This window comes from Nothobranchius furzeri, chromosome 6, assembly GCF_043380555.1.
Source record: "Nothobranchius furzeri strain GRZ-AD chromosome 6, NfurGRZ-RIMD1, whole genome shotgun sequence".
NCBI classification, from domain to species: Eukaryota; Metazoa; Chordata; class Actinopteri; order Cyprinodontiformes; family Nothobranchiidae; genus Nothobranchius; species Nothobranchius furzeri.
Genome location: NC_091746.1, coordinates 68,193,732 through 68,218,616, shown reverse-complemented (window position 1 = coordinate 68,218,616; position 24,885 = coordinate 68,193,732). Strand labels below are relative to the sequence as shown.

Here is a 24,885-nt window from a genome sequence, read left to right as displayed (position 1 = left end):
AGGACACACAGGGATTTATGGGGGTTGGATGAGGAAAACGAAATAAAGAAAGTAAATCTGTGTTTTGTGATCAGTTTAATTTGACATGAACACGACAAACACGCTTTCTTGACAATCTTTGTGAGTAAAAAAAACGTGTAGAAACAAAAACGAACAGCGTGTGTTATTAGGGAAATAGCGGGCGAGCGGTGTTGATGCAGGATTGCGCATGCACCGTGAGCGGTTCTGGTACTTTTTGGGTCGCAGCTGCTCGCAGCGCCGCTTCAACAGTGCGATACCCTCACGAGGGACGAGCAAAATATCAAACACGCCAGAAGTCCGTGCGAGCTCACGATTGCTGATCGTAGCTGGTCACGTGGTGTTCTGGCTTCTGACTTCTGACTTCACTAAAGCCGGGCGTACACTGTGCGACTTTTTCACTTTTTTGAGCCGAATTTCCACTCGTGCGAGAATCCACGAGATCAGGGCGAGTTTTGCGCCGAGCGGTCGTGTAGTGTACAGGGGGTTACGAGAGGCAATTAACACCACGTGACCAGCTACCGATCAGCAATCGTGAGCTCGCACGGACTTCTGGCGTGTTTGATATTTTGCTCGTCCCTCGTGAGGGTATCGCACTGTTGAAGAGGCGCTGCGAGCAGCTGCGACCCAAAAAGTACCAGAACCGCTCACGGCGCATGCACAATCCTGCATCAACACCGCTCGCCCGCTATTTCCCTAATAACACACGCTGTTCGTTTTTGTTTCTACACGTTTTTTTACTCACAAAGATTGTCAAGAAAGCGTGTTTGTCGTGTTCATGTCAAACTAAACTGATCATAAAACACAGATTTACTTTCTTTATTTCGTTTTCCTCATCCAACCTCCATAAATCCCTGTGTGTCCTCCTGCAGCACTCCCGAAGGACAACAGGCAAAACAAGACAAAAAAGTCTGACGTGTTGAGTGAAAACTGCTATTTTTTGCATATTTTTAGGTCCGACGTGTTGCTACCAGACGTACAGTGTGAGCAGTCAGGTCGCATCCGAGAACTGGGTCGTGCAGTGTGAGCGCATGACTCGTGAGATCTGCCCTGCGAGGAAACCGTACAGTTTAAGCTGAAGCTGAACGCTACGAGTGAAAAAGTCGCATAGTGTCCGCCCAGCTTTAAAGGACCATTAAGCAATAACGACATCCTGTGGTCAAATTTGGGTACTGCAGGTCATGTTTCAAATCAAACGAGTGGCCCTCCTCCTCCCGTTGCGCAAGTTTCATGGCGGTCGCCAGCTATGGATCAGCGCCAGAAGACGATGACAAGATACGTACATTTTACTGTAGTACCGCGTTGTTGGCAATTGGAAAAAGTAGCTTGAGACAGACAAATGTCCAATTTGTATTTTGGCCACAGAAACAGGAGGCAGCTATTCATAAAGCACATTTAATAGACAGAAGCAATTAAATGTGCTCTGAAAAAGTGAATTTCATATCCTTTACCTTGCTTGTGGGGATTTCTGTAAAGTCTCTGATGCAACAAGTCAGTGACTCAATTCAATCTGGTGGTTTTTATACATAGAAAACTTAACTGACATAGTTAACTGGACTCAGTTTGAATGTTTACTTTGTGAAGTACACGACTCTTTTTGTGATTTGGTGCCATATAAATAAACTGAATTTAATTTTATGGAAATTGTCATGCAAGGACCTTTAATTGTAGTCTAAAACACAATTTCGAGACTAACTTCATTTTATTTAAAAGGTTTATGCATAATTTGGGTTTATAGGCCTCACCATGCAAAGATTCTAGTATCATAAAGACAAAATGAGTTACATGCTGTTCCCTCCTGTCATATTTTAGCATTTCTTCCCTGATCGAATCAGTCCTACAGCCAGGGCCCCTCCCTTCTCTCTGCTTCAGTCTAACAAGGAAAAGTAGAATGCACTCTAGATCACTGCCACGTCTCATCAGCCAAACCATGCCTCAAAAACACCCCACAAAGTGTAGCAAAGGGAGGAGTAGCATGAATATCAGCGAGGATGAAAGGTCGGATAAGCGCTGAAGCTCATCAGATCTGATAAACAGCAGAGATGTGTTCAAAATAAGTTGTCTTTAGATGGGCTACCGCTCCGCTCCAAATTTTAAATAGAAATGATGCGGTGACACGGTTGTCAGCTGAACTCTCCGTTCATGAGCATGTTTGAATTCAAAAAAGAATTATTGAGATTATATCTGCTCTGGCTGAAAGAGCATCACCAAACAGCACGTAGAACAAAACACTGAAGTTTTAAATTACAGGATTTCCAAAGACTCGGTCTTGTAAAGCTGGGACATGGAGTGCTGGAACCAAAGGAAAGAAAATACTGGGTCGACAGGTTGAGTTCAAATGCTCTGTACAGGATGAGATGGTTTTGTTTCTATGGTGATGCAAAGAAAGGAAAGCAAAGCAAAGCAAGAAAGAAAGCAAGAAAGAAAAGACTGAAAGAAAGAAAGAAAGAAAGAAAGAGAAAAAAGAAAGACAGAAAGAGAAAGAAAGAAAAAAGAAAGAAAGAAAGACAAGACTGAAAGAAAGAAAGAAAGAAAGAAAGAAAGAAAGAAAGACAAGACTGAAAGAAAGAAAGAAAGAAAGAAAGAAAGAAAGAAAGAAAGAAAGAAAGAAAGAAAGACAAGACAAGACAAGACTGACAGAAAGAAAGAAAGAAAGACAAGACAAGACTGTAAGACAAGACAAGACAAGACTGAAAGAAAGAAAGAAAGAAAGAAAGAAAGAAAGAGACAGAAAGAAAGAAAGAGAGAGAAAGAAAGAAAAAAGAAAGAAAGAAAGAAAGAAAGACAAGACTGAAAGAAAGAAAGAAAAAAAGAAAGAAAGAAAGACAAGACAAGACTGAAAGAAAGAAAGAAAGAAAGAGAAAGAAAGAAAGAAAGAGAAAGAAAGAGAAAGAAAGAAAGAAAAAAGAAAGAAAGACAAGACTGAAAGAAAGAAAGAAAGAAAGAAAAAAAGAAAGAAAGAAAGACAAGACAAGACTGAAAGAAAGAAAGAAAGAAAGAAAGAAAGAAAGAAAGAAAGAAAGAAAGAAAGAAAGAAAGAAAGAAAAAAGAAAGAAAGAAAGAAAGAAAGACGTGAAAAGCCCATAAAAAGGCTAACTGTCGACTAGGAAGACATGCTGTACTTAGAGGACGAGTGGACGTGTGGAATCAGCACTTTGACACGTCCAAATAACAAACATGATGTAATAAGTACAGCAAATGGATCTTTGAACATCCTGCTTAACCATCATCTGTTTGCCTTCTATGAGAACCAGGCTCCTACAGCTCAAGCAAGAATCCTGAAACCTTGTTTACCAACAAACTCTTTCAGCTGAGCTTTAGGTATCCAGAATCCATCCATACCAGATGTCCAAACCACCCGAACCAGCTGTGTTTGATGTGCAGGAGCACCATAATAGCCGAGCGCGTCACTCCGAGTCTATAACCTGGCCAGCCATGCCAATGCTTCTTTATGGGAAGCAAAAGGCCTGGTAACGCTCCCGTTCAAATAGTCCCACCCCCTCAGAATTCAAAATGAGCAGCGTACGTCACACACACCGAAACGCTCAGTTTCCCGTAAACAACGAAGATGGCGTCTGAAGCGGTGTTCGCTGCGGCTCTCTCCTCTGTTCTCCTTCTTTTAAACCAGAACAAGAAGTGCTAAAACCATTCTTCTAAAGAAAAATGTTTGCGCCTCTGCCAGACGCCATCTTTGACTACAGCTAAACAACTACAGCATCGCGCGATACAGCCGGCATTTCCGCCTTTTTCCTAACTGGCTAATTTTGAGCTGGCTAATCCCCCCCCACACACACACACACACCATGGTGCTCTCTATCTTCAAGTATCCAGACTTGTTCTCTGTGTAGAATAGACAGAGGATGAGTCTGGCAGGCCAGGCTACTGAGCTTAGCCTCACTGGGGGAAAGGCCCACGCCAGTTGCAAGTGTATGGGGTCTCATTGTCCCAAACTCATTTACCACGAGTGAGGGTAAAAATTTGCTTGATTGGTAAATTGACAGCTCCTCCTACCATGAGTGTTTTTTTTCTACACTGACAGATCGGTACACCGTCTTTTTTAGACGCAGACCCAATCTGCCAATTGATCTCTCACTTTGTGTGAGACTCCATGAACAATCCACCTGGAGGAGACACTCCTTCCTAACCAGGAGTTCAAGAAACACTGTTGTTTTCATTGAGGACCATGGTCTCATACTTGGAAGGGCTGGTTCTGATTCTACCGAACCGTGTCAGTACCTGGGTATGGCCATTTACAAAAGCCAGTGATACGATCTGAAGCATTCTAGGTGAAGCCAAATCTACAATTTCTGGCAGATTCCATCCTGATTACCTTTTTCTAATTCATTTTCACTTTACTCACATTTTAAAATGTTTAAATTTTGTTCTTGTGAGTTGCCTTGTGGTCTTTATCTTGAGAGGTGCTATATAAAAGATCATTTCTTCTTCTTCTATTCCAACAAAAGCTCTGAGTTAGCGGTTGTCGTTTTGCAAGGCAGTAAATATTGACAAAAGAACAACAGATGTTTGAAGCTTTGCTCAACTAAGCAGCGTAAGAAAGTAAAACAGACTAACTGAACAATCAGCGTGCCTTTTAGTCCCAGGGAATAAAAACAAAGGATGTTTTTTGTTGGTAGAAAACCGGAACAACTCCAGCCAGTCCATCCTTCACTTTCCTCATCTTTTTATCAGCCTGTGCCTCCCTGGGTCTCTCTGTCCCTGGAGACCTGTGGCTACTACTACAGCATCATAGCCTGAAGTGCTTCCTGTAAGGGTCACATTGGGGTGATGGAGAGAACTGGAGGTCTAGTGGAAAAGGAGGTAGAGAGCCAGAGAACACTGCAGGTTTAGCTGCAGGTGAGCATGGTCATTATGAAGATATGTTGGACTGGAGGCTCCTTATGGCCAGTGAGTGTCGCCATCACAAAAGCATCATGTCTGTGGACTATGTGTGCACTTATTTCCTCTCTGCTTGCATTTATGTGTGGAATGTGATGTTTTGGTCTTTTTCCATTATCATCTTTAAAGTAGCTTTCCAGAGTTTTGTACTTTCAGAAATGATATATGGTTTTTCAGAAATCCGTAAAAATGATTATCTTGTCATGTACTGTGATATAATGTAAGCAATACGTTTTTTTTTGCTAAGCACGCCCCCTGCCCCGCAGAGCTCCGTGCAATAGGAAACTGAGCGCCGACCAGAACTAACCAATAGCGTTAGACTAGCGCTTACGTGCTTCAAATTTAAGGAATACCTCGCTGATGCAGAGTTGATGAACTTTTCACGGACAAGTAAGTCTCTAAAACATAAATATACATGAGAACACAGCATGACATGAGAATAATACTTGTAAAACAGCGTGTTTTAGCTCCGTTTGTCAGCTACAGAAGCACATTTATAAACAAGAGACGTGAAGTCGCCATCTTAAAAAAAATAGCGACAGACTTTTTGTGTGATACGCTGGTCAGCCACTAGATGGTGCCATCGGGTAAGTGAAATACTCCGGAAAGACGCTTTAATACCACATTAATATAATTTTAGAAGGAGTTCAATGCCTGCTTAAAACTATTAAATATGTGATGGGCTGAACCAAAACATGGTAAAGCCTTACATCCAGGAGAGTTAATTCAAGGACCTTCAGAGGTTGATGTTGAGTTTTTATTTTGGTTAAGCATGTGAAATTGTCTTTTTATTGAAAACAATTTCTCAGAATTTGACCCAATCCCTGATGAGCTGCCATTATACAGTGCTTAGGGAGGTAGGTTTGGTACCTTGACCAAGGATACACACCTAGCCTACCAGAACGTCTCTACATGTTTCACTTGATCCCTGGTGGGTTTTTATGTGTTGAAATTCAGACTAAGCTCAGCTTCATCTCAATGAAGTCGTATTATCACATGAGGTTAATATTCTAAAGTTAGATTTGTTTACTTATGAAGTTTTTTACCTTTCATAACAGTAGCAACCATCATGTGGTGAGTACATACAGGAAATAAATATAATAAAGCTTAATTTCATTGCTAAACTAATTTAAATATTATACTTTTCAGCAAAAAAGCGTTAGCAATAGCATAGCATTATTTACCTCCTTAGAATCAGAATCAGAAGGTTTTATATCCATATGCGCAAGGAATCCCAACAGTAGGAAACTGCTGCAGTTCTTGGTGCAAAAAAGAAAGATAAACTTAAAAAATAAGCAAATATTGGAAGTAAGAATATAATCATGATAAAATAATAATATAAAGTGGCAATAATTAGAGAAATGGCTACTGTAAAGAAGACAGTGTAGGCACTGATCAGAGTGGAGCAGTTCAGGTGCAAACACAACACCGGGTCATGTGACTGAAACTAAGCAAGTGGAGGGGGCAGTCCTAGGATTGTCGTTCATGAGTCCAACAGCAGAGAGGAAGACACTGTTCTTGTGGTGAGAGGTTCTGGTCCAAATGGATTGACCTGCACGTCCCAGTGTCCTGGAGGTGCACATGTCCTGTATGGAGAGGGGTTTGCGGCCAATGACCTTCTCAGCAGAGCGTACAACACGCTGCAGCTTCCTCCTGTCCCTGGTGGCAGCTCCAGCATACCACACAGTGATTGAAGAGGTGAGGATAAACCGTTCTTTGTAATTTTAGTGTTGTGTGCTCTTATTGTATTCTCATATAATTAATTGCAGATTATTATCTAAATAATTAACTACACTGGAGGTGCTTGAAAGTCAATTATTCCTCAAATAAATGAACAAATAAGGAAAAATGAGACTATGTTGATAATCGTTATTACTCTGTGGATGGATGACAAATATTTTCTTCACATAAATAACTTTAGTTTCTTTCAACTACTTCCTCTCAAAGGACGATGTGAACTTGAACGGAGTACCTTCGAGATATCCTAAAGCGAGCGCTAAACTGGAAAATAAACATTTGGAAAACTTTTTTTTTTTTTGTTTGTAAAATGGGTCACCTGAAATACCCGCGGGGCAAACAACCACAAAGCTACTGTATTTAACAGCCCTGTCAGGGCAGGCCACAGCCTCCCGTGTGAGAACGCTGCTGCACAATAAAAGTACGATCTTTTCTAATGAAACCATCCGCAACTGCAAAAATGCTCTGCAGGCCAGTTTTTAATCAGAAAAACAACACAAACAGCATATACCAATCGTTCTGTTGGCTTTTAAAAATGAATGTACAGACAATACTGATATTTTATATTTGATAAAAAGGTTGATTCAAACCAAATTGACTGGTTTAAAACACCTTGTTCATGTCTGTAATCTTTATCCTGAACACATATAGAGGCTGCGAAGGTTAAAACAGTAAACACATGAAAAGTTAATCCCATAAAATTAGAACTGCCCTTTTCCTGCTTGTTTAAATGTAACAATCGTTGATAATGGTTAAAAATCTCTTCTGCTGGCTATTGTCTACCTGCAGGAGCAGCAGATCAGTAACTAAAAGGTGACATTACATTACTCTGTATAAGTCTCCTCCATCACTCCCTGCTGTCAGGGAAGGATCAATAAAAACATCAAGCAAGAATTATTGACCAGTTTGAGGATATGATGGGCCCGCTTTGTTCCCCTCATAGGCATATTTCACCCTGGCATGGATACACGGTCTCCTCTAACACTTGTCTAATAAAAAGAGTCGCCTCTTGTATCCTGAATGATAAGGGTAATGGTCAATCAAGACTCTGATGACCTAACTTGGGTGTGCCAAATGTAAAACAAACCAATTGGCAGTTGGAACAACAGAAAAATGGGAAATCCGTGTTTTTTTACTCTAAAACATTGTTGTCCATGCTGAGGCGGTTTTACCATTAGGCATAGGTCGGCAGCCGCCTGGGGCCCCCTTATGTTGGGGGCCCCCCTAGCCCTGACTGCTGGCACCCCTCTGTTAATGCCACAATGGACTATTCCTATTGCACAAACAGGAAGTGATTGGTGGTCATTCCACTCCAATCCAGTTGGTGGCAGTAATGCACCACATTCTTGTTTGCCAAGTGCCATAAGACCACAAATAAGAAGAGAAAGCAGAAAAAGAAGAAGAGAGGCAGGAGCTTTCGTAACAAACTCGAAGCGGTGGTTAAAACATTAAGCATGAAATGGAGTTATCCGAGTGGCTCCTATAAGAGAAAGAAGCAGCATGCTTTAAAAAAGCTTTTATCTTCACTTCTGAAAGTGACTTTGTTTTTCTATGTAAACATCAAAAGGAAGCAGAAAAGGAATGGAAAATGTTTAAAGGGAGGAAAACATAGACCAAAATGGAAAATTGAGAGAAAATAAAAGAAAGGCAAAAGCACAGGAGCACTGACAGGAAGCAGAAAGAAGAGCAAATATTGAAGGCACTCAAAGGGAGAGAAAGACAGGAAAAAATAGGACTAATAAAAAGGGAAAATAACTCATGTCAGAAGAAGGTAGAGTTTCGCAAATCCAGTTAAAGATAAGATTGTCAAAAATTTTGTGTAATAGGACCCCATTTCTGTGTTTGCCTTGGGCCCCCAAATTGTTAAATCTGCCACTGTGTCCATGTAGTGGGGTGTGAGAGGCAGGAGAATTATTTTTAGCATATTTAGAATCACCCCCAATCACTAGGTGGCAGCAGCGCTCAGACTAATTGACAAGCTGCCTGTTTAACCCAGCAGAAGAAGCTGCACATAACAGGGCAAGTGGCGGTTGTCGGCAGAAAAAGATGAGAAGCCTTCATAACTCTTGGATTAATTGTGAATATGGATGGAAATGAGGGGAAATGAGCAGCCGGTCAAGAAACTGCTTGGTGGAGCTACTTTCCTAGTAAATTTCCTTTCTCAGTCATGGGTCTGTTCTGGGTTGAACACTAATCAGATCAACACCATGGTTAGCTTTGTGTTTAGCTAACTGTATGCTAATCCCTTATCAAAATCGTATCGATGTTTAGCTAAGTAAGTGAGCAGTTTCAGTTTTAAAAAAAAGTATTTTCTTTAGGGGAGGGAAGGTAATAGAGAACCGCTACTGTAACATACTGGGGAATTAGCTTTCATTGTCTACTTGTTGTTTACAGGGAAGATTTATGGCAGCAAAAAAAAAAAAAAAACTATTTTCACGAAGGGGCTATCATATTATATGGTGGCCTTGAAGGGTCCATCTTACCCAGTGACCTTCTCCAGCTCGTCCGAAGGGTCTAAAACGTGCTGAGAGACATGACTTAAAAACACGACAGAAAATGACGTCATACCATGGAAACATAAAAAGGTATTACTCTATTAATGCTAGAATGAAAACTAAAGGCAAGAATTGGATTTTCCTCACAAAATCACAGATTTAACCACAAACTGACATGTTTTACCTGCCTCATTTTGTTTACTGTAACTCCAAATTGATTTCTGCTATTCAAAAAGTTAAGATTTTAGAAAGAAAAGAAGTTTCCCTTTGAGGTCAACAATGTGTTATTAAGGTAAATTATTTTCTTTTGTGTTAGGAAGCAGTCAAATTCTAGCCTAGTGAACTAGACCAAATTCTTGCTTTGCAAAGTTCGGTCTAGGAACGCTCCACTGGAACCTCTGCAGCCCCTAACAGCATTCTGGCTGGCCAATCACAGCTCTCTAGAGGGATTTCAAACACATAAAGAGCTGTGATTGGTCCATAATGGTGGGCCAATCATAGTGCTGTATCTGCTTAGTGAACAAATCACAGAGCTTTATTCACTTTGTGGGCCAATCAGGGTACTCTATATGCCTGGTGGGTGGGATGATGCAACAGAGTGAAACAAGATGGCGGCAGCTCGTTTGAAATGGCTTTTACATCAATTTTGGACTATTAGAATTTGGGCTTCATTAGAATCAGGAGCAGATAGATGTATTTAAGTGTTTTTATTTTTTTTTTAGAAAAAATTATGTGTTTTCTCCTTCTTCAACTGCGGACCGCCTCATTTACCGATAGCTGTTGCGGTGAGTATGTCACATTCATTGTCCAGTAGCATGCAGAGATCATTTGAAAGACAACGGTAGAACCAACCCCACAACCAAGAGCCGTCAATGGAGCGTTGCCATACCAAATAATACATTTATTTAGTCTGGCTTGCCAGGCTAGTCAAATTCAGCCTCTTTGTCCTTCCCTCTCGCATGAGCGGTGCTGAGTGTGAGAATAATAAACAGGAGTAGCAAAGCAGAGATTGTGCACATTGGGTTGTTTTTTAAGTTTCCACAACTGAGAACCTGCTAGCTGCTGCCACCATAACATTTTTAAAATGTGGGGAAAACCCTGGGTGTGTAAAATAGTGAACACATTAGATCCTGGGTCAGTCAGGACCAACACTACATTGATTGTGTGTCTGAAATTGCAATTTCGACAGGTCCCGAGTTACAGAGGAGCTAGAGGGAGCTGGCTCCCCCAAAAGGGTGATGGGCTCCCTCGTAATTCCTCAACTGAAACACCCAGGGGGAGCCTGAAAAATGATCCAATCCCCTCATCACACCACAGAGTTTCATCGGACAGATGACACCGCCCCTACTTGGCATTATCACGAACTCCACCGGAAGCCTGTGTGTAATTCGAGCAATGAAGTTCAGAAAACCGTGGATCATTCTGCCCTAGTATTAAAACTTACTGTACTGCATCACTCACATTGTATCACGATGTAACGTTATATTAAATTGAATATCACTGTACTGTATTTTTATCATTAACTATCACAATGCATTGTATCATACTGAATATTAATCAAGATCTTTACAAACGCTTTCTGGTCCTCTCAGGGGAGCATGGGTTCATTCAATGCCACATTAAAAAGTAGTAAGGGATACCTTACTCAAACCACGTGTGTCATTTTCGTAAATCAGTCTTTCAATCAGCAGCAGCTGTTTATCATTTATATATAATATTTTAGTCACATTAAAGGCACTATACGGAGTTTTGAATTTTTATGCTCGCGATTGCCCCCTCAGGCCAAAAGCGTAACGGCAGCTTCAATAGTAGGCTCGTGCATGAGGCGCGCATGCTGTACGTGCACACTCCTTAATGAAAATAGCAGCTGAGACAGTTCTGTGTGTGTGTGTGTGTGGCTCGGAGGACAGAAGACAGGAGAACACGCAGCTAATTAATTAAATAATTTGGTTCTGTACCTTTCTCTTCAGCACAGCTGACAAAGGTTTATGATGGGTCAGTCCTCCTGCATGCTCAGATCATTCCCTTCCCTTGCTCGGAAAAATTGTTCCAAAATGAAAGTTGAACCCACATCTTTTTTATCTGTGAATTCAATGCCGTTTGGCGAGTCTCAAATAAAAATTTGGGCATCTTACTGTAAAAAATATACCATTAATATAAAAAATAAATTCTAAATAAATTATGTACATATCCAGAATCGAACCTGGATCTTCTACACTGGAGTCCGACGTCTTACTAGGTGTGCTAAAGTGCTGGTGACATCTTCCGTATCTGTAACTTTTATATCCTTGATGACAGCTGAGACAACGTTCAAAGAACGGTTCTGAGCGAAAATGGCTATTTTGTTGCTAATTTGCAGGAAATATCTAGAAGAAAGTAGCTAAGGGTCCTCAGAAATGTAGCTAGCTTTGTCACTAAGCATTAGGAACAGCGACAAAGTCGCTGAGTAGGCACTACCTCTCTCTCTGCTGCTAAAGCTACGGATAGCAAATGCTACGGGCGATGCCTGAGCGTGAACGTGCATGAAGCAGCCTGCTCGACCCGAGCAGCTCTCTTTTTCTGTGAATTTACAGAAAAACAGGCAATCACAGTAAAAATGCCAGGGCTCATTCTACAAGACCAGGGCATTGCAGGAGAATGTATGAAGAAGAAATTCATTATTTCTATACGTGTTTTGGCTGTCAAACTTCCATAATGCCCCTTTAATGCTGTAAAGGATTTACAGCAATACTCGGTGCTGAAATCAGTTTAAGAGACTGGATGTAAAAGAAAACACACTCGTACTTCTCTCCCTGTGAAGCAGGACTCACAGCTCACCTAGAGGAGCAGTCAAATGGCATAAAAACCCAAGCACAGCCCTCCCTCGGTTATTCATCACAAGAAAAAATCCTTTCTACTGTCGCTTCCCACAGTCTGTGGGGCCGAGAGGATCAGCAACAAAATTAGAACATTATCTATCTGAGGGCGAAGGCATTGAGACGACTAGATCAATAAGGCAGAGAATTTGAGGCAGTAGTGGATGTTTTTAGATAAAATAACTTCTTCAGGCAATTCCAGTACAAAAGTGAGGCTGGGAATCCTCCAATGATGCTGTCTAAGCCTGTGACTTTAACCATATGTCCCAGTAGGCAGGAAACAACCTGAAGATGTGACAAAGCAGCACAAAAAATTCAGCTAACGCAGAACAGTTACCCCAGTTTTGGCTACATCCTGTCTCATCTAAATAAACCGCAACGGTCACTCTAATGTGCGTACCAAACTGACACCCGTGCCACAGACTCAGGGCGTGTCTTTGCCTTCCACTGCACTCAGACATCAATACAGCATCCGTAATGACATCTCACCAGAGAGCTTTGGCCTCGAGATGCAACGAAGCATGAAAAAGAGATGATCGAAGACAAAGACGGAAAGTGGGAAGACAACAAGAAAGAGGCGACTGAGTGAGCAACAGAGCAGGGCTGTAATTATTTGTTGACAGGTGATAAAAAAACGGATGAAAAAGGAAAACATTGAGCTAGAACAGTTGGATACTAATGAGTAGGGGTGTGTATTGGCAAGAATCTGGCGACACGATATGTATCACAATACAGGGGAGACCTTACGATAAATTGTGATATTAGGGAATTGCTTTAAGTGTCTGACACAAGTCAGTGACTCGATGCAACCTGCTGGGTTTCTTACATAAGAAGCTTTTAGCTAATTGACATAATGAACCGAGCTCATTTTGGATGTTTATTTTGTGAAGTACCTTGAGACGGCTCTTGTGATTTTACGCTATATAAATAAACTTAATTGAATTGAATTAATGCTGAAATCCAGACGATATTTGCTATTTTATAGATTCAAAGGATGATGTGTATTTTCCCAGCCAGTAGGGGGCAGTACATACCTAACTCATTGCAAGCAAGCTGCATTTTTGTGTTGGAGTAAGACCTTACCAACGGATGGCCGTTAGGGTCAAAAATCTCTGGGAGCACAACCTTCACCAAAAAGGAGTGAAGAGGTAAATGTGTACACCAACAAAATTAATGAATGGTGAAAGTTTTACAACCGTTTGTTACAAATAAATAAATGCATTTTGTCCTCATGGGCTCCCGTAGAAGGAAACATGTTGTCTATTATAGCATCGCCCACAAACTTAGACTTAGACTCCTGTGTATTTTAGACTCAATTTTTATGGTTATATGTTACAAAGCCGCCAGTATTTTTCTACAGCCGGACATCATTTAATTACATCTTGATGGATATTTTCAGAGATTAATGGTAAAAACGACATCATCTCTTTAATTGGAAAACTGACAAAACGAGATGCGAGATCTCGTTGTTCTGTCAGAATAAAGGCGGCAAAAACTCCTGCCACCTAGCAGTTGGAGTTTGAAATACAAAAGAAATACAGTACATTTTTGAATGCCCCCCCAAATAAAATCGATTCAGTTATCATCACAAGAGATATCAAAATATTTAGGTGTTTTGACATTTTCTTACATAATTTCTAATGAGTGCAACAACCGGTATCATTTAACTTTCAGCTTACACAACAAATAAAACATGCTCTTGACCAGGGACTTCAAACTCCGGTCCTCTAGGGCTGCAATCCTACATGTTTTTGTTTTTTCTCTGCTCCAACACACTCAATTCAATGGTCGAATGAATTGTTCAGCCTGTTGTTAACCTGCTAATTAAAATGAGTTGTGTTTAAGCAGAGATACAACTAAAACATGCTGGATTGTAGCCCTTGAGGATCGGAGTTTAAGACCCCTGCTCTTGACTATCTGAAGCCACTTTCTCTGAACCGCTGAGCACCACGATAGTGACATATCATCACAAAGGATATAAATATCCACACTTTTCTTCAAAACACTCCCCTTCCCCCAACCAGACATTTCAAGGGTTTTTAAGAGTTTATCGTTGCTCGAGTCTACTTTTTGATTCCTAAATATAAATTGGCCATTTTTAGACGACTCCAAAGTTGGCGTAACATTAAAAAGAGCTGTTCAAAAACATGCTCAAAGATATAAATATAAAAAATACCACATCTGTGATCATCTGAGATACTTAGAATTGTGTTTTTTTCCCCCTTTTGGGCTCTTTGGCACATTGTGACGCACCTCTTAAAAATACCACACAGCTTCACGAGAAAACAAAGCTGTAACAGTTAAATGTCAACACTTTGACAGAAGCTTATGAGAGGGTAGCTGCTTGGAAAAGGTTGCAGTGAAAAGGTTTTTTTTCCTTACATGGGACAACGGCGCAAAAAGTGCCTGAAAAGCAGAGCAGCTACTAGAAATCTCAAACTGGCACCAGGAGGTGAAAGAGAAGTAAGAGTTTTGGAGCGTAAAGTAGAAGGAGGGGATTCGTTGGCGACAATTCAAGATGTAACCTTCTCACTGGCGGATCGGAGGAGTGCTTGTTCCCCATCAATCAGTGGTGGTCGGTGATGAGACTAAACTAGCAGAACAGGGGGTACAGAGAGGATAGACACTGCCTCCGTCCTAAGCACCAATCATCCGTCATTCTGCCTGGGTCTGATAAAGTCACAGAACGTTTTTAAAGCTCGACAGTCAGGAAAACTTAAATGAGGTTTGAACTGTTCACCGGAAAACCAACAAGGCACAGAAGCAAAGCGGAGATGAAAGCAGCCTGATGCAACCTCCGGAGAAATTCTGTCACCGCGATTGCTTCGATGAAGCCGTCGGTGTTGTGAAACGTCTTAGAGACAAAAAACGATTGGCATCTGTTAATGTGAATAAATTAATAACTCAAATACATTAAAAATAAACATTTTACAGCGATTAAATTGCTTTTAGAACAACAGTTTTACTGCACAGATGATGTCCAGAACAACGGTGCCGTTCTGGACAGGTTGAGGATCATTAGCTTGTTGTTACAGGCAGCTGAGCCACAGCTGTGGTGTGGTAATCTTCCTATGCTCAGACCGAGCTGAATATTTCTTGCTTGCATCGGTATGCTGCGGAGCACCGCAGGAGACACATGTAGGGGGGGATTAGCTCCAGTTAAAACTGTAATATGGGCTGGCGGACCAAGAGGAAATCACCTGTGTGTCTGGTTTTTGTCTGCTACGAATTACAGCAGCAGGAGGTCAGCGGTTCACCAGATAAGCAGGCACTGGAGGAATTGTCAACCTCAGCGAGCTTTTGTAACGTGTAGGCAGAGCCTCGTAACAAAATAATGGGCTGCATTGTGCTTTTAAAATCCTTTTCTTCTGTGGAGAATAAAAATGGAACAAATGGAGAAGAATAAACCAGGCTAGCACCAACCTTGGCCTTCCCGGTGCTCTGCAGAATGTGCACCAGCGCGCACGCCATCTCCTCCTTGTTCTTGACGCCGATCCCCGGCTCCAGCACAGAGCACAGCAGCATGTAGTTGTTGGTGGTGTACTCTGCAAACTCCTTGTACATCTCCATAGGCAGGATGCTCATGCTCTGATAGCGGGCCTTGATCCTGATCATGGGGCCTGACGTCTTGCCCTTTGGCGGGTTGGGCGTGCTGACCGGATACCATTTTTCCACAAACTGCCGTCCGGTGACGGCTGGGATGGGGATGTTTACAAGTCCGATGTAATTGTTTTTGTCTTTCTTTTTCTTCTTGTCTGTGTCTTTGTAAAGGTGTGCTGTGATGCTCCTGACAGCAGGCAGGTTGCTGAATTCAAAGTGTTCTCCCCAAAAGACATTGTCAGTCTTGAGCTTGCAGGTGGTGCGAGCGTACAGTGAGTCATCAAGGCAGAGCTCACAGAAGTACTTCTTTTTAGTCGGCAGGTCCTTGGCTTCGATGATCCACAGCCTCAGCATGTTCTCAACCCGGCGACTGTTGTCCTGGAGACGGAGAATAATTGGTTTAGTCTTAAAATAAAACAATAAAGCAGATTGAAATGACCACTGAACTGAAAAGTGTGAACCAAGTGATGGTGTCAGACCATTCTTTTATAATAATCCTAATTTTAAAAGCCTTAATAAGAGTAAAACAATTTTAAAACCTGTTCATTTTGCTAATTAAACCCATCACTCATCCTGACTTTCATTAACTTAAGATGAGAAACATTTTACTTCCATTTCTATGACAATGATTAGGTTTGAGAGGGGGATTATTTTGAATACTAAACCTCTAAAGAGATGAGATAATAATGACATTATAAAAATGAAGGACCAGACCTCTAAAACCAACCGACGGGACTTGTGATGTCTTGGGTGTGATTCAGAAACCTCAGGAGTGAAATGATTCGATTATCCTTGTACTAGGAACTACAAAGTCATTATGACATTTCCGAGTGGTTTTCCAAGTTTCCTCAATAAAGTGGGAGCTAAGACTTAACGACGTGTCATTGCAGACTGGTTTACTTTTGGTTTAGTTGACATCTAACTGAGTGAAATGGCATGGAAGTCTCCACTTGGCAGCACGGTAAGAGCTTGTTGAAATCTTTATAACTGCTGGGGAACGGTACCTCAGTGGTTCCTTACTGATCTCCTTCATGATAGGATACACTCAACCATCCTAATGCCATATTATTGTGATAATCCGATAAACATCAACTTTTGTCCGCGCTGTTTCCATCGTTATGAGACCCTGTGGCCTCTCATAAAGAGTGTCTTTTTGCACTATATTTTATTCTCATGGCACTTAATTTAGATGTTTATATTTTTTATTTGTATAAATATTAATTGTTTAAATTTAGTTTGTTTCAAGAAATGTATCTCCATTGTTTATGTAAAGGGGAAGTGGACGGTTTTGGCTTGCTTTAGTGTCTGTTTGTAGAACCGAAAGCAAAACTTCCTCGCTGTGCGTTTGTCTTTTTAACACCTTATTCTAACAGCTGACATGTCTCCCCAGCCTTCCTTAGAGTCTACAGGAGTGGTTCATCTCTAAATAAAAAAATAAAAAAATCAGCTGTGTTCATGATCTAAAACATGCAGGAAACGTGATGGAAGCAGACTGCAGCGCCAGGTATGTCAGCTCCCTTTTTTCTAAGTTCCAACAGAGCAGCTGCCAGTCTGAAGTTGCAAGTGGAATATTCTGGCAACAGGGGGCGATAGGGGCTGGGTGGCCTTTCATTAACCCTGTCAAGGGTCATTTTAGCACATACTGGCTCAAGAAACATTTCTCCACCATCCGGCATCTCAGGAGGAGAAAAGCTGTGGGCTACCAACACTGTTTACAGTGGTGATAGTATGCTGCTGACCTCACCTCGGGGTGTTGTGGATCGGTGGGCGGAGTACTTCGAACACCTCCTCAATCCCGGAGTCAGGGGACTTTGGGTTGGACTCTCCAATCTCTGTGGCCAACATCACTGACATGGTCAAAAAGCTCCTTGGTTGGTGGGCCCCGGGGATGGATGAGATCCGCCCAGAATTCCTTAAGGCTCTGGATATTGTGGGGCTGTGTTGGTTGATGCAATATCTCATGGACCTCACGGGCTGTTCCACTGGACTGGCAGACTGGGGTGGTGGTCCCTCTTTTTAATAAAGGGAACCACAGGGTGTGTTCCAACTACAGGGTACCACACTCCTGAGCCTCCCTGGTAAGGCCTATTCAGGGGTTCTGGAGAGGAGGGTCCGTCGGATTGTCAAACCTTAGATTCAGGAGGAACAATGAGGTTTTCGTCCTGTCCTCCTGAACGTCTACTTGGTGAAGTTATCTGGGCATGTTGAACCGGGAGGAGACCCAAGGGAAGACCCAGGACGTGATGGAGGGACTGTGTCTCTCGGCTGGTCACCCTTGGGATTCCCCAGGAGGAGCTGGCCCAAGTGGCCGGGGAGAGGTGTGTCTGGGCCGCTCTGCTTAGGCTGCTGTCCCTGCAACCCGAGTCCGGATAAGCAGCTGAAGATGGATGGATGGCTCAAGAAAATGGTTTAGAAATAAGAAAAAGTTGCAAAGTATCCCTTTAATTTTGAACTAATACTAATTTTACAAGTTCAAAAGGTTGGAATAATCGGAAGAAAGTAAAAAATAATTAACGCCACAAACTGGGTTTAAGAAGCCTAAAAAAAACCAAACATGCACCAAAGAATCTGTTTTTCACCATGACGATATAGAAGAATTACTCCCCCCCCATCATCACCAGTTTGAGTACAGAAGATTCATTCTGTTTGCTTTATTTCTGTCACACCTTCTCTTGTTAGTGATTGGCTGGCCATCTGTTCAACAATTGCCAAATGTCGGCTGGAACAGGTGGTTTTCTCACAAAGATAAAAGCAGGTACAGAATGGTTTTAGCCCCCTGGTATCTTCTCCTGAGGATGTGATTAGAAAAACATAGGATGCCCTTTTCTAGACAGATTTTTGGACTACCGGACTGCATCAGTGTGATTTTTCTCATCAATACCTATTTACAGGAAAAAGAACACTTTTCTTTTTCTGCTCTGTGAAAAGCTTCACCGGAGATTCAATAGAACACTGAAAAAATGCCACGGCTACTAAAGAAACATCTCATTTCTATCTTTATCAAAGAAGGGAAGCATGGTCTGTCGTTTGCAGATGGCTTGCACTTTGGCTAACAGTATTTGCTTATTTTCCTTAAGTTCCTCTTCATTTAGTCTGGCTACTTTAAAATCACTAATGAAACACCACATTTGTGCTTTGCAGGTCCAAAAATTCCTCCTATGAACTGGAAGAGGGAAGCGATTACTTTGCTATTACTTTTTATCCTTAGAATCAAAGACAATCTTGACCTGGATTCATGTGCTGAATCAGCCAGTGTTGCTATTTGTAACAAGTAGCCGAAATCGTCTGGCTGCCATAGACAGAATCTTTAATTCAGCTTATTTATGTGGAAACAAACTCAGCAGAAAACTTGTCAGGACAATAATAATAAGAAAAACAGGTCATTTCCATAAGGCAGTGATTCTAGAGCAGTAGGATCAGATTAAAGGCAGAGTTCGGCCTGCAAGCGACGGCTCTGGAGCAGCAAGTGGCTCTTTGGATCTTCCGCGGTGGCTCTCCATAACGTTTGCTACAAAGATTAAACTAACTCGTATTTTTAAATATAGTCATGAACAATAAATAAATGAATAAAAAACGCAGGATTAAGCAGCTTTTCAGTAACTGAATAGACTCTGCGTCTTAGCATATGCTACTTCCGGGGGAAAAACTCACGTAGAGCGTTTCACTTCCGTTGTGAGCCGCTGCATGTTTACGCTAGGATTTACGGTCGGGTTTTCCATCAGAAGTCAGGAAAATGGCTGAATTAAGCGGCGTTCTAAACTTCTCAAGATGTCTTGGGCATTTGCCGAATATATCTGTAGATGATGTTCATCGACTTGTTGATCTTTTTTTCCCCCGTGCAAAAGAGAGAGAGCTGCTGCCTGAGCTCCTCGATCTCCCTTGACACAGATTCGTATTTAATGTGTTATACGACAATCAAAGAGCTTGCTGCATAATCATGATCTTCGATCCTGGGGATGGAGGCTGGAGCAGACTCAGCATAACCCGCGATAGGGATATCGGTGTTTCCATCCTCTGTGTTGTCATCCACGCTTGCCATAGCCACGGTGTCAACAGGCCGAGGGTGGCGCTCCCAAACTCCGGGTCGCTCTGACTTTTTCGTGAAGTCAGTCCAGTGGAATAACAACGGAACAACTTTTGGCTGAAGACGTCGCTTTCCCGAGGAAGACGAAGATCTCGCCAGTCTCAAAATGCAGACTACACACTCTAGAGCTGGCCGTAACTCTGAAGCGGTCCCGTCTGATTTTATCAGCCATTGCGCCCGCTACTCAGGATCCGTGGGAAAGGAGTGAAAAATAACCGTTTTGTTAAATCTCCCCCAGCAGTACACAGCGGACGCGGCAGTGATGAGTGTTCCCACCTTCTGCTCTTTGTAGTTTAACGCAATCATTCCGTTTTAGCAATTCTGACACGACATTTGAGTCCACAACAGTAGCGATTCAGCAAAATAAAAGCACAGCAGAAATTAACAACCCTTCAAAGCAGGTCTCAAAACAGGAAGATAGCCTTTTCTCGTGCACAGGGTCTATTAAATTTCCACAACAGAGTCACACCAAAAGTACCAGTAATATTTTGAGATCTATTTGTACTTTTTTACTTACAGAATTTTACACAAACATCAAAAAGTCCATCCTCTTTTTGCTGAAGTTTAAAACCTAATAATAAAAACTAAATGGTGTTTTTTGTGACTTTTCAAAAGTCACAACAAACTTCTTAGAGTAGATATTTACAGAGGAAAGGGGAAAAAAAGATTCCTTTATTTAATCTAAAAAAAAAATCTATTCTGATTATAAAAGCAAACTATGCATCTTTTTTTAAATTTTAACTCATTTTCTTGAGCCAGTAACGGCCTAGTGCTAAAATGAGCCTTTAAAGGGTTATGGTTATGTTTATGTATTTAGCAGACGCTTTTGTCCAAAGCGACTTACAAGTGATAATCAGCATATTGCCCTTGAGGCTAACAACAACAATAACAACAACAACTTGACATCAGTCATGGAGAGTAGGGAACAAGGAGTGGACAGTAGAGAGGGGGGACGGGTGCAGGGAGGGTGCTAGTTTAGAAGATGCTCTCTGAAGAGCAGGGTCTTCAGGAGTTTCTTGAAAATTGAAAAGGAAGCCCCTGTTCTGGTAGTGCTTGGTAGGTCATTCCACATTTGTGGAACGATGCATGAGAAAAGTCTGGATTGTCCTGAGCGTGGTGTAGGCACTGCTAGCTGACGATCCTGTGATGACCGGAGCGGCCGGGCCGAGACGTAAGCCTTTGCAAGAGGATTCAGGTAGATGGGAGCCGTACCATCTCGGACTTTGTATGCTAGCGTTAGCAATTTGGATTTGATGCGTGCTGCTAGCGGTAGCCAGTGGAGCTCAATGAACAGAGGGGTGACATGTGCTCTTTTTGGCTGATTGAAGACCAGATGCGCTGCTGCGTTCTGGACCATTTGAAGAGGTCTCACAGTACAGCCTGGAAGACCAGTTAGAAGGGCATTGCAGAAATCGAGGCGGGAGATGACAGTAGATTGCACCAGGAGCTGGGTGGCATGTTGTGTTAGGTATGGTCTGATCTTTCGTATGTTATACAGCACAAAGTGGCATGAACGAGCAACAGAGGCAACATGATCTTCAAAGATCAGGTGATCATCAATCACAACACCCAGATTTCGAACTGCCTTTGAAGGAGCCAGAGATAGGAAGTCATTTTGCACTGAGATTTTGTGCTGTATGGATGGTTTTGCTGGGATGACAAGTAGATCAGTTTTAGAGAGGTTGAGTTGGAGATGGTGGGATTTCATCCATTTTGATATGTCAGAGAGACAGTTTGATATTGGTGCAGAGACAGTGTGGTTGTCTGGTGGAAATGACAGATAGAGCTGGGTGTCGTCTGCATAGTTAGGTTAACGAAATGCCACTCAGACCCCTACCGCCCTTTGTGACCAGAATATCGCACTTGCAACTTCAGAGTGGTGGGTTGCCCCCTGTTGGACTAGAAACAATATTTCCATGTTTTACATCATGAACACAGCGGATTGGTTTGATTTAGTGACAAACCGCTCCTATAAACTATTAAAGGCTGAGCAGACATTCCAGTAGTTTGATTAAGGTGTTAAAAAGATGAAGGCATAGCGAGGAGATACGTCTCACTTTTGGTTTTACTAAACAGACTGTAGGGGGTGCTAAAAGCAAACATTTGATCTAAGAGTTTTGACTTTCAGAATTTTGACCTTATTATCAGAAAGCTGAGAAAATAAATAACTTTTTTTCAGTGGCTCTAATCCTCTCAGTGGCCTGAGTGTCCGCCCTGGGACTGGGAGATTGGGATTTACATCCGGTCAGGTCATACCAAAAGCTTGTAAATGTCTCCCTGCTTGATGTTTAGTATGAAGGAGTTGGATTGGGAGGTTAAACCACCAAATAGTTCCCGAGCGCAACCACTGCTGCAGCTCACCACTCCTCACGGTCAAAATGCGGAGATGTAATTTCACCAGTGTGTGATGACTAATAGGACCTTAAAAATGTTAACAAAATAAAAATGTTAACAAAATAAAAATAAAAAAACACCTGCGGACATTTCTATGCTGATCACACTGCAGCATATTAAAATGGTTTATTCTGAGGCAATAATATTCAAGTGATGGGTGTAAAGTTAAAGAATAAGTTGACTTATTTTATAAAAAAAAAAAAATCTTATATAGTTCAGCAAAATGTTGGTCCCAATTTCAGTTTCCTAAAATCATCCAATTAATAAAAATGCAACACAGTGAAACCAAAACAACATCTCCTTCCAAAACAAACTCACTCCAGAGCAGTTTGGGATCTTTACACCCCAAACTACTAATTAGTGAGTAATTATAAATAATAACTGATGCGGGAGTGAAGATACCCAGTGATACGGGTGATTTTCTAGCCTTGACTTGTTTACTAGCTAAACCCCTTCCAGAGCTGTATTTAACACTAGATTACAGATGGTATCAACACACACACACACACACACACACACACACACACACACACACACACACACACACACACACACACACACACACACACACACACACACACACACACAGTTTCTCCATTGCACCTCTGCGTCTTCATCCCCTGTGGTCTACTGTGCAACAAGATTAAAATGTGAGTGTTTTTGAATTACAACATGTCGACGCTGCACGCTGCTGCCTTATCATTGTTGCATCCATATCAGGAATTGGGACAAGTTTGTTTTCTTCTTTATTGCCTAACTTTTCCCAGTCCCGCCTGCGTTGTATTTACACACCTTGTTTGGCTGCACAGCTCTCCTCAGATTCTCCATCCATTTGTCTCTCTCGGCAGCTGAACGGCAGGAAAAACACTTGCTTCCTGTGGAGGTAGTGACCTACCGCAGAGAAGGAAAACGAATGTTTCAGTGATCAAACCTCACAAACAAAATCTGACGGGAAGGTTTTTCACCAAATGCAAGCCTTAATCATCACCTTGCCTGCAAATTCACCTGTAAGTAGATGTGAGGAACATGACTCAGCATTGTTGAGGGATGATTGAGTGGTGCTCATGAACAGAGGAGATAGATGTATGTTTGACGCATCGGATTATTCTCAAAAACACTGAGAGAAAATGTCCAGTCAGATCAAATTCAGTATTTAAGTGTTTTATATCCTAATTTGCCATTAAAGCCAAGTGATTCCCTTTTTGATGACTCATCCTCCTGCACTCTTCACACTGACCTATTTTACATCTAATGAAACATGGAGGACAGGAAAAAAGATGGTTTCTGTTTGTGTCATACGCCTTCCAGAGAAGTGGAGGGCAACCTCAAAAGGTTTCTAGCTTGAAAGGTGAGATTAAAGCTACAGCTGGAAATCTGCTAAATAAGCCATCTTAAAACAGCTGTTCATGTTTCTTAACAACGCTCTAACATAGTACACCTATAAATATATCGTGGAGACTAAAAAAAGAAAGTCGTTCTCTCGCATTTGCCTAAAAAGCTCAGCCAATAACACGACTCGGTTGAAAACCAACATCTGGACCATCATGTTGTCTCACCGAACTCATGGATTTAACTGGGTCCTTCATTCATTACGCACTTAGCAACAGAACACCACTGGTGTGAGAGGACCTCTGCTCAATGATACCAGAGAAGGAGAAGCAGCCGGATGCACAAACTACCAGACAAATAAAAGACGTTTGGACGTAGAAAACGGCGACTGATGTTTAGCGCTACCTCTTTTCATCTGGTATTACAGATTCCCATATCAGGCAGACGTGGCCCAGGGATGGTAGCCGACTGGAGGAGCGAGTGTTCTGCAACCATGTTTATGTGTAGAAACTAGCTTGTTTTGCAGATTTGCCATTGCAGCTTTAAGTAGGAATTATTTTAGTTTACCTCAAAGCTTTTGGTAGCTTCTTTTAAATGTTCATTTGCAAACTCCCTACACATGTGGAGTTATTTTACTCTTCTATTTACCAAAAGCAGACCGGAACGCAGTGAAAAACTCAAGTTTGTATAATGATTTAGGTATAAATCTTAGTTTTCCTTTTAACTCTTGAAAAATATCAGAAGTTTAGTCCAAACCTTTTCAACTCATAAACACCAAACGTGGTCTTGGGTCCTAACATTCATGAAGCCATTCTAATAACTCACCGGGTTTATCGATTAGCTGAAAACAGAAAAGAGCTAAATAGTTTGTTGTAAATCTGAGGGGGGGGACAAAATTACTGAGACATAACTCGACTCAAAAAACCACAAAGCAAACTAATTAAAACTCTGGACGCCTTTAATCTTTAGATCCCTCTGGGCGTCGGCGGCGCACGGAGAACAGCTCAAAACAGCAGCAGCAGCAGAGATGGCTGTCAACACAGCACTTACATGCGTTCATCCTCTGGAGCTGCTTTAGATGAACGTTTTAGTGAATAACAAAGGCTCAGTGTTCACTGTCCCCTTATCTCTGCTGGATGTCAAATCTGGCTCATTAGCAGCTAGCATACTGCGGGTTTGGAAGCTTCACTGTTGCCTACTGTGACTGTAAACAACACTGAGTCAACAAGAGGAAAGTTGCAGGCGATAAAAGCAAAATGATGAGCAGACAGCAGAAGCAAGATGGCGGAGATTTCTTTTAGGTTCCAAGTTATGGGCAACCCCACACCTGTTCATGGTTCTTTTGAAAGCCCAGGGGGCGAAAGGCGGCAACGTTTAATAAAAGTAAAGATAAATGGTGGAAGTGTTTGCTAACCTTCAGAGGCCTGCAACACAGTCGGAGTAGACTGTGAGGTAAAATCAAGAGAACATTATGAAA

The 24,885-nt window shown here is 41.8% G+C and overlaps 1 protein-coding gene across 12 annotated transcripts in view; it reads right to left on the bottom strand.

The window, feature by feature from the left end:
- The window catches only part of dab2ipb (DAB2 interacting protein b), a 262,935-nt gene that overhangs the window by 48,598 nt on the left and 189,452 nt on the right, over positions 1-24,885 (bottom strand). For all 12 annotated transcript variants that reach the window (XM_070552468.1, XM_070552470.1, XM_070552467.1 and 9 more), the window contains 2 exons: positions 22,872-22,970; positions 15,425-15,979 (listed from right to left, as the gene is read on the bottom strand). In XM_070552468.1, coding sequence (XP_070408569.1) covers positions 15,425-15,979; positions 22,872-22,970 — 654 coding nt within the window. The remainder of the gene's footprint in view (positions 1-15,424; positions 15,980-22,871; positions 22,971-24,885) is intronic.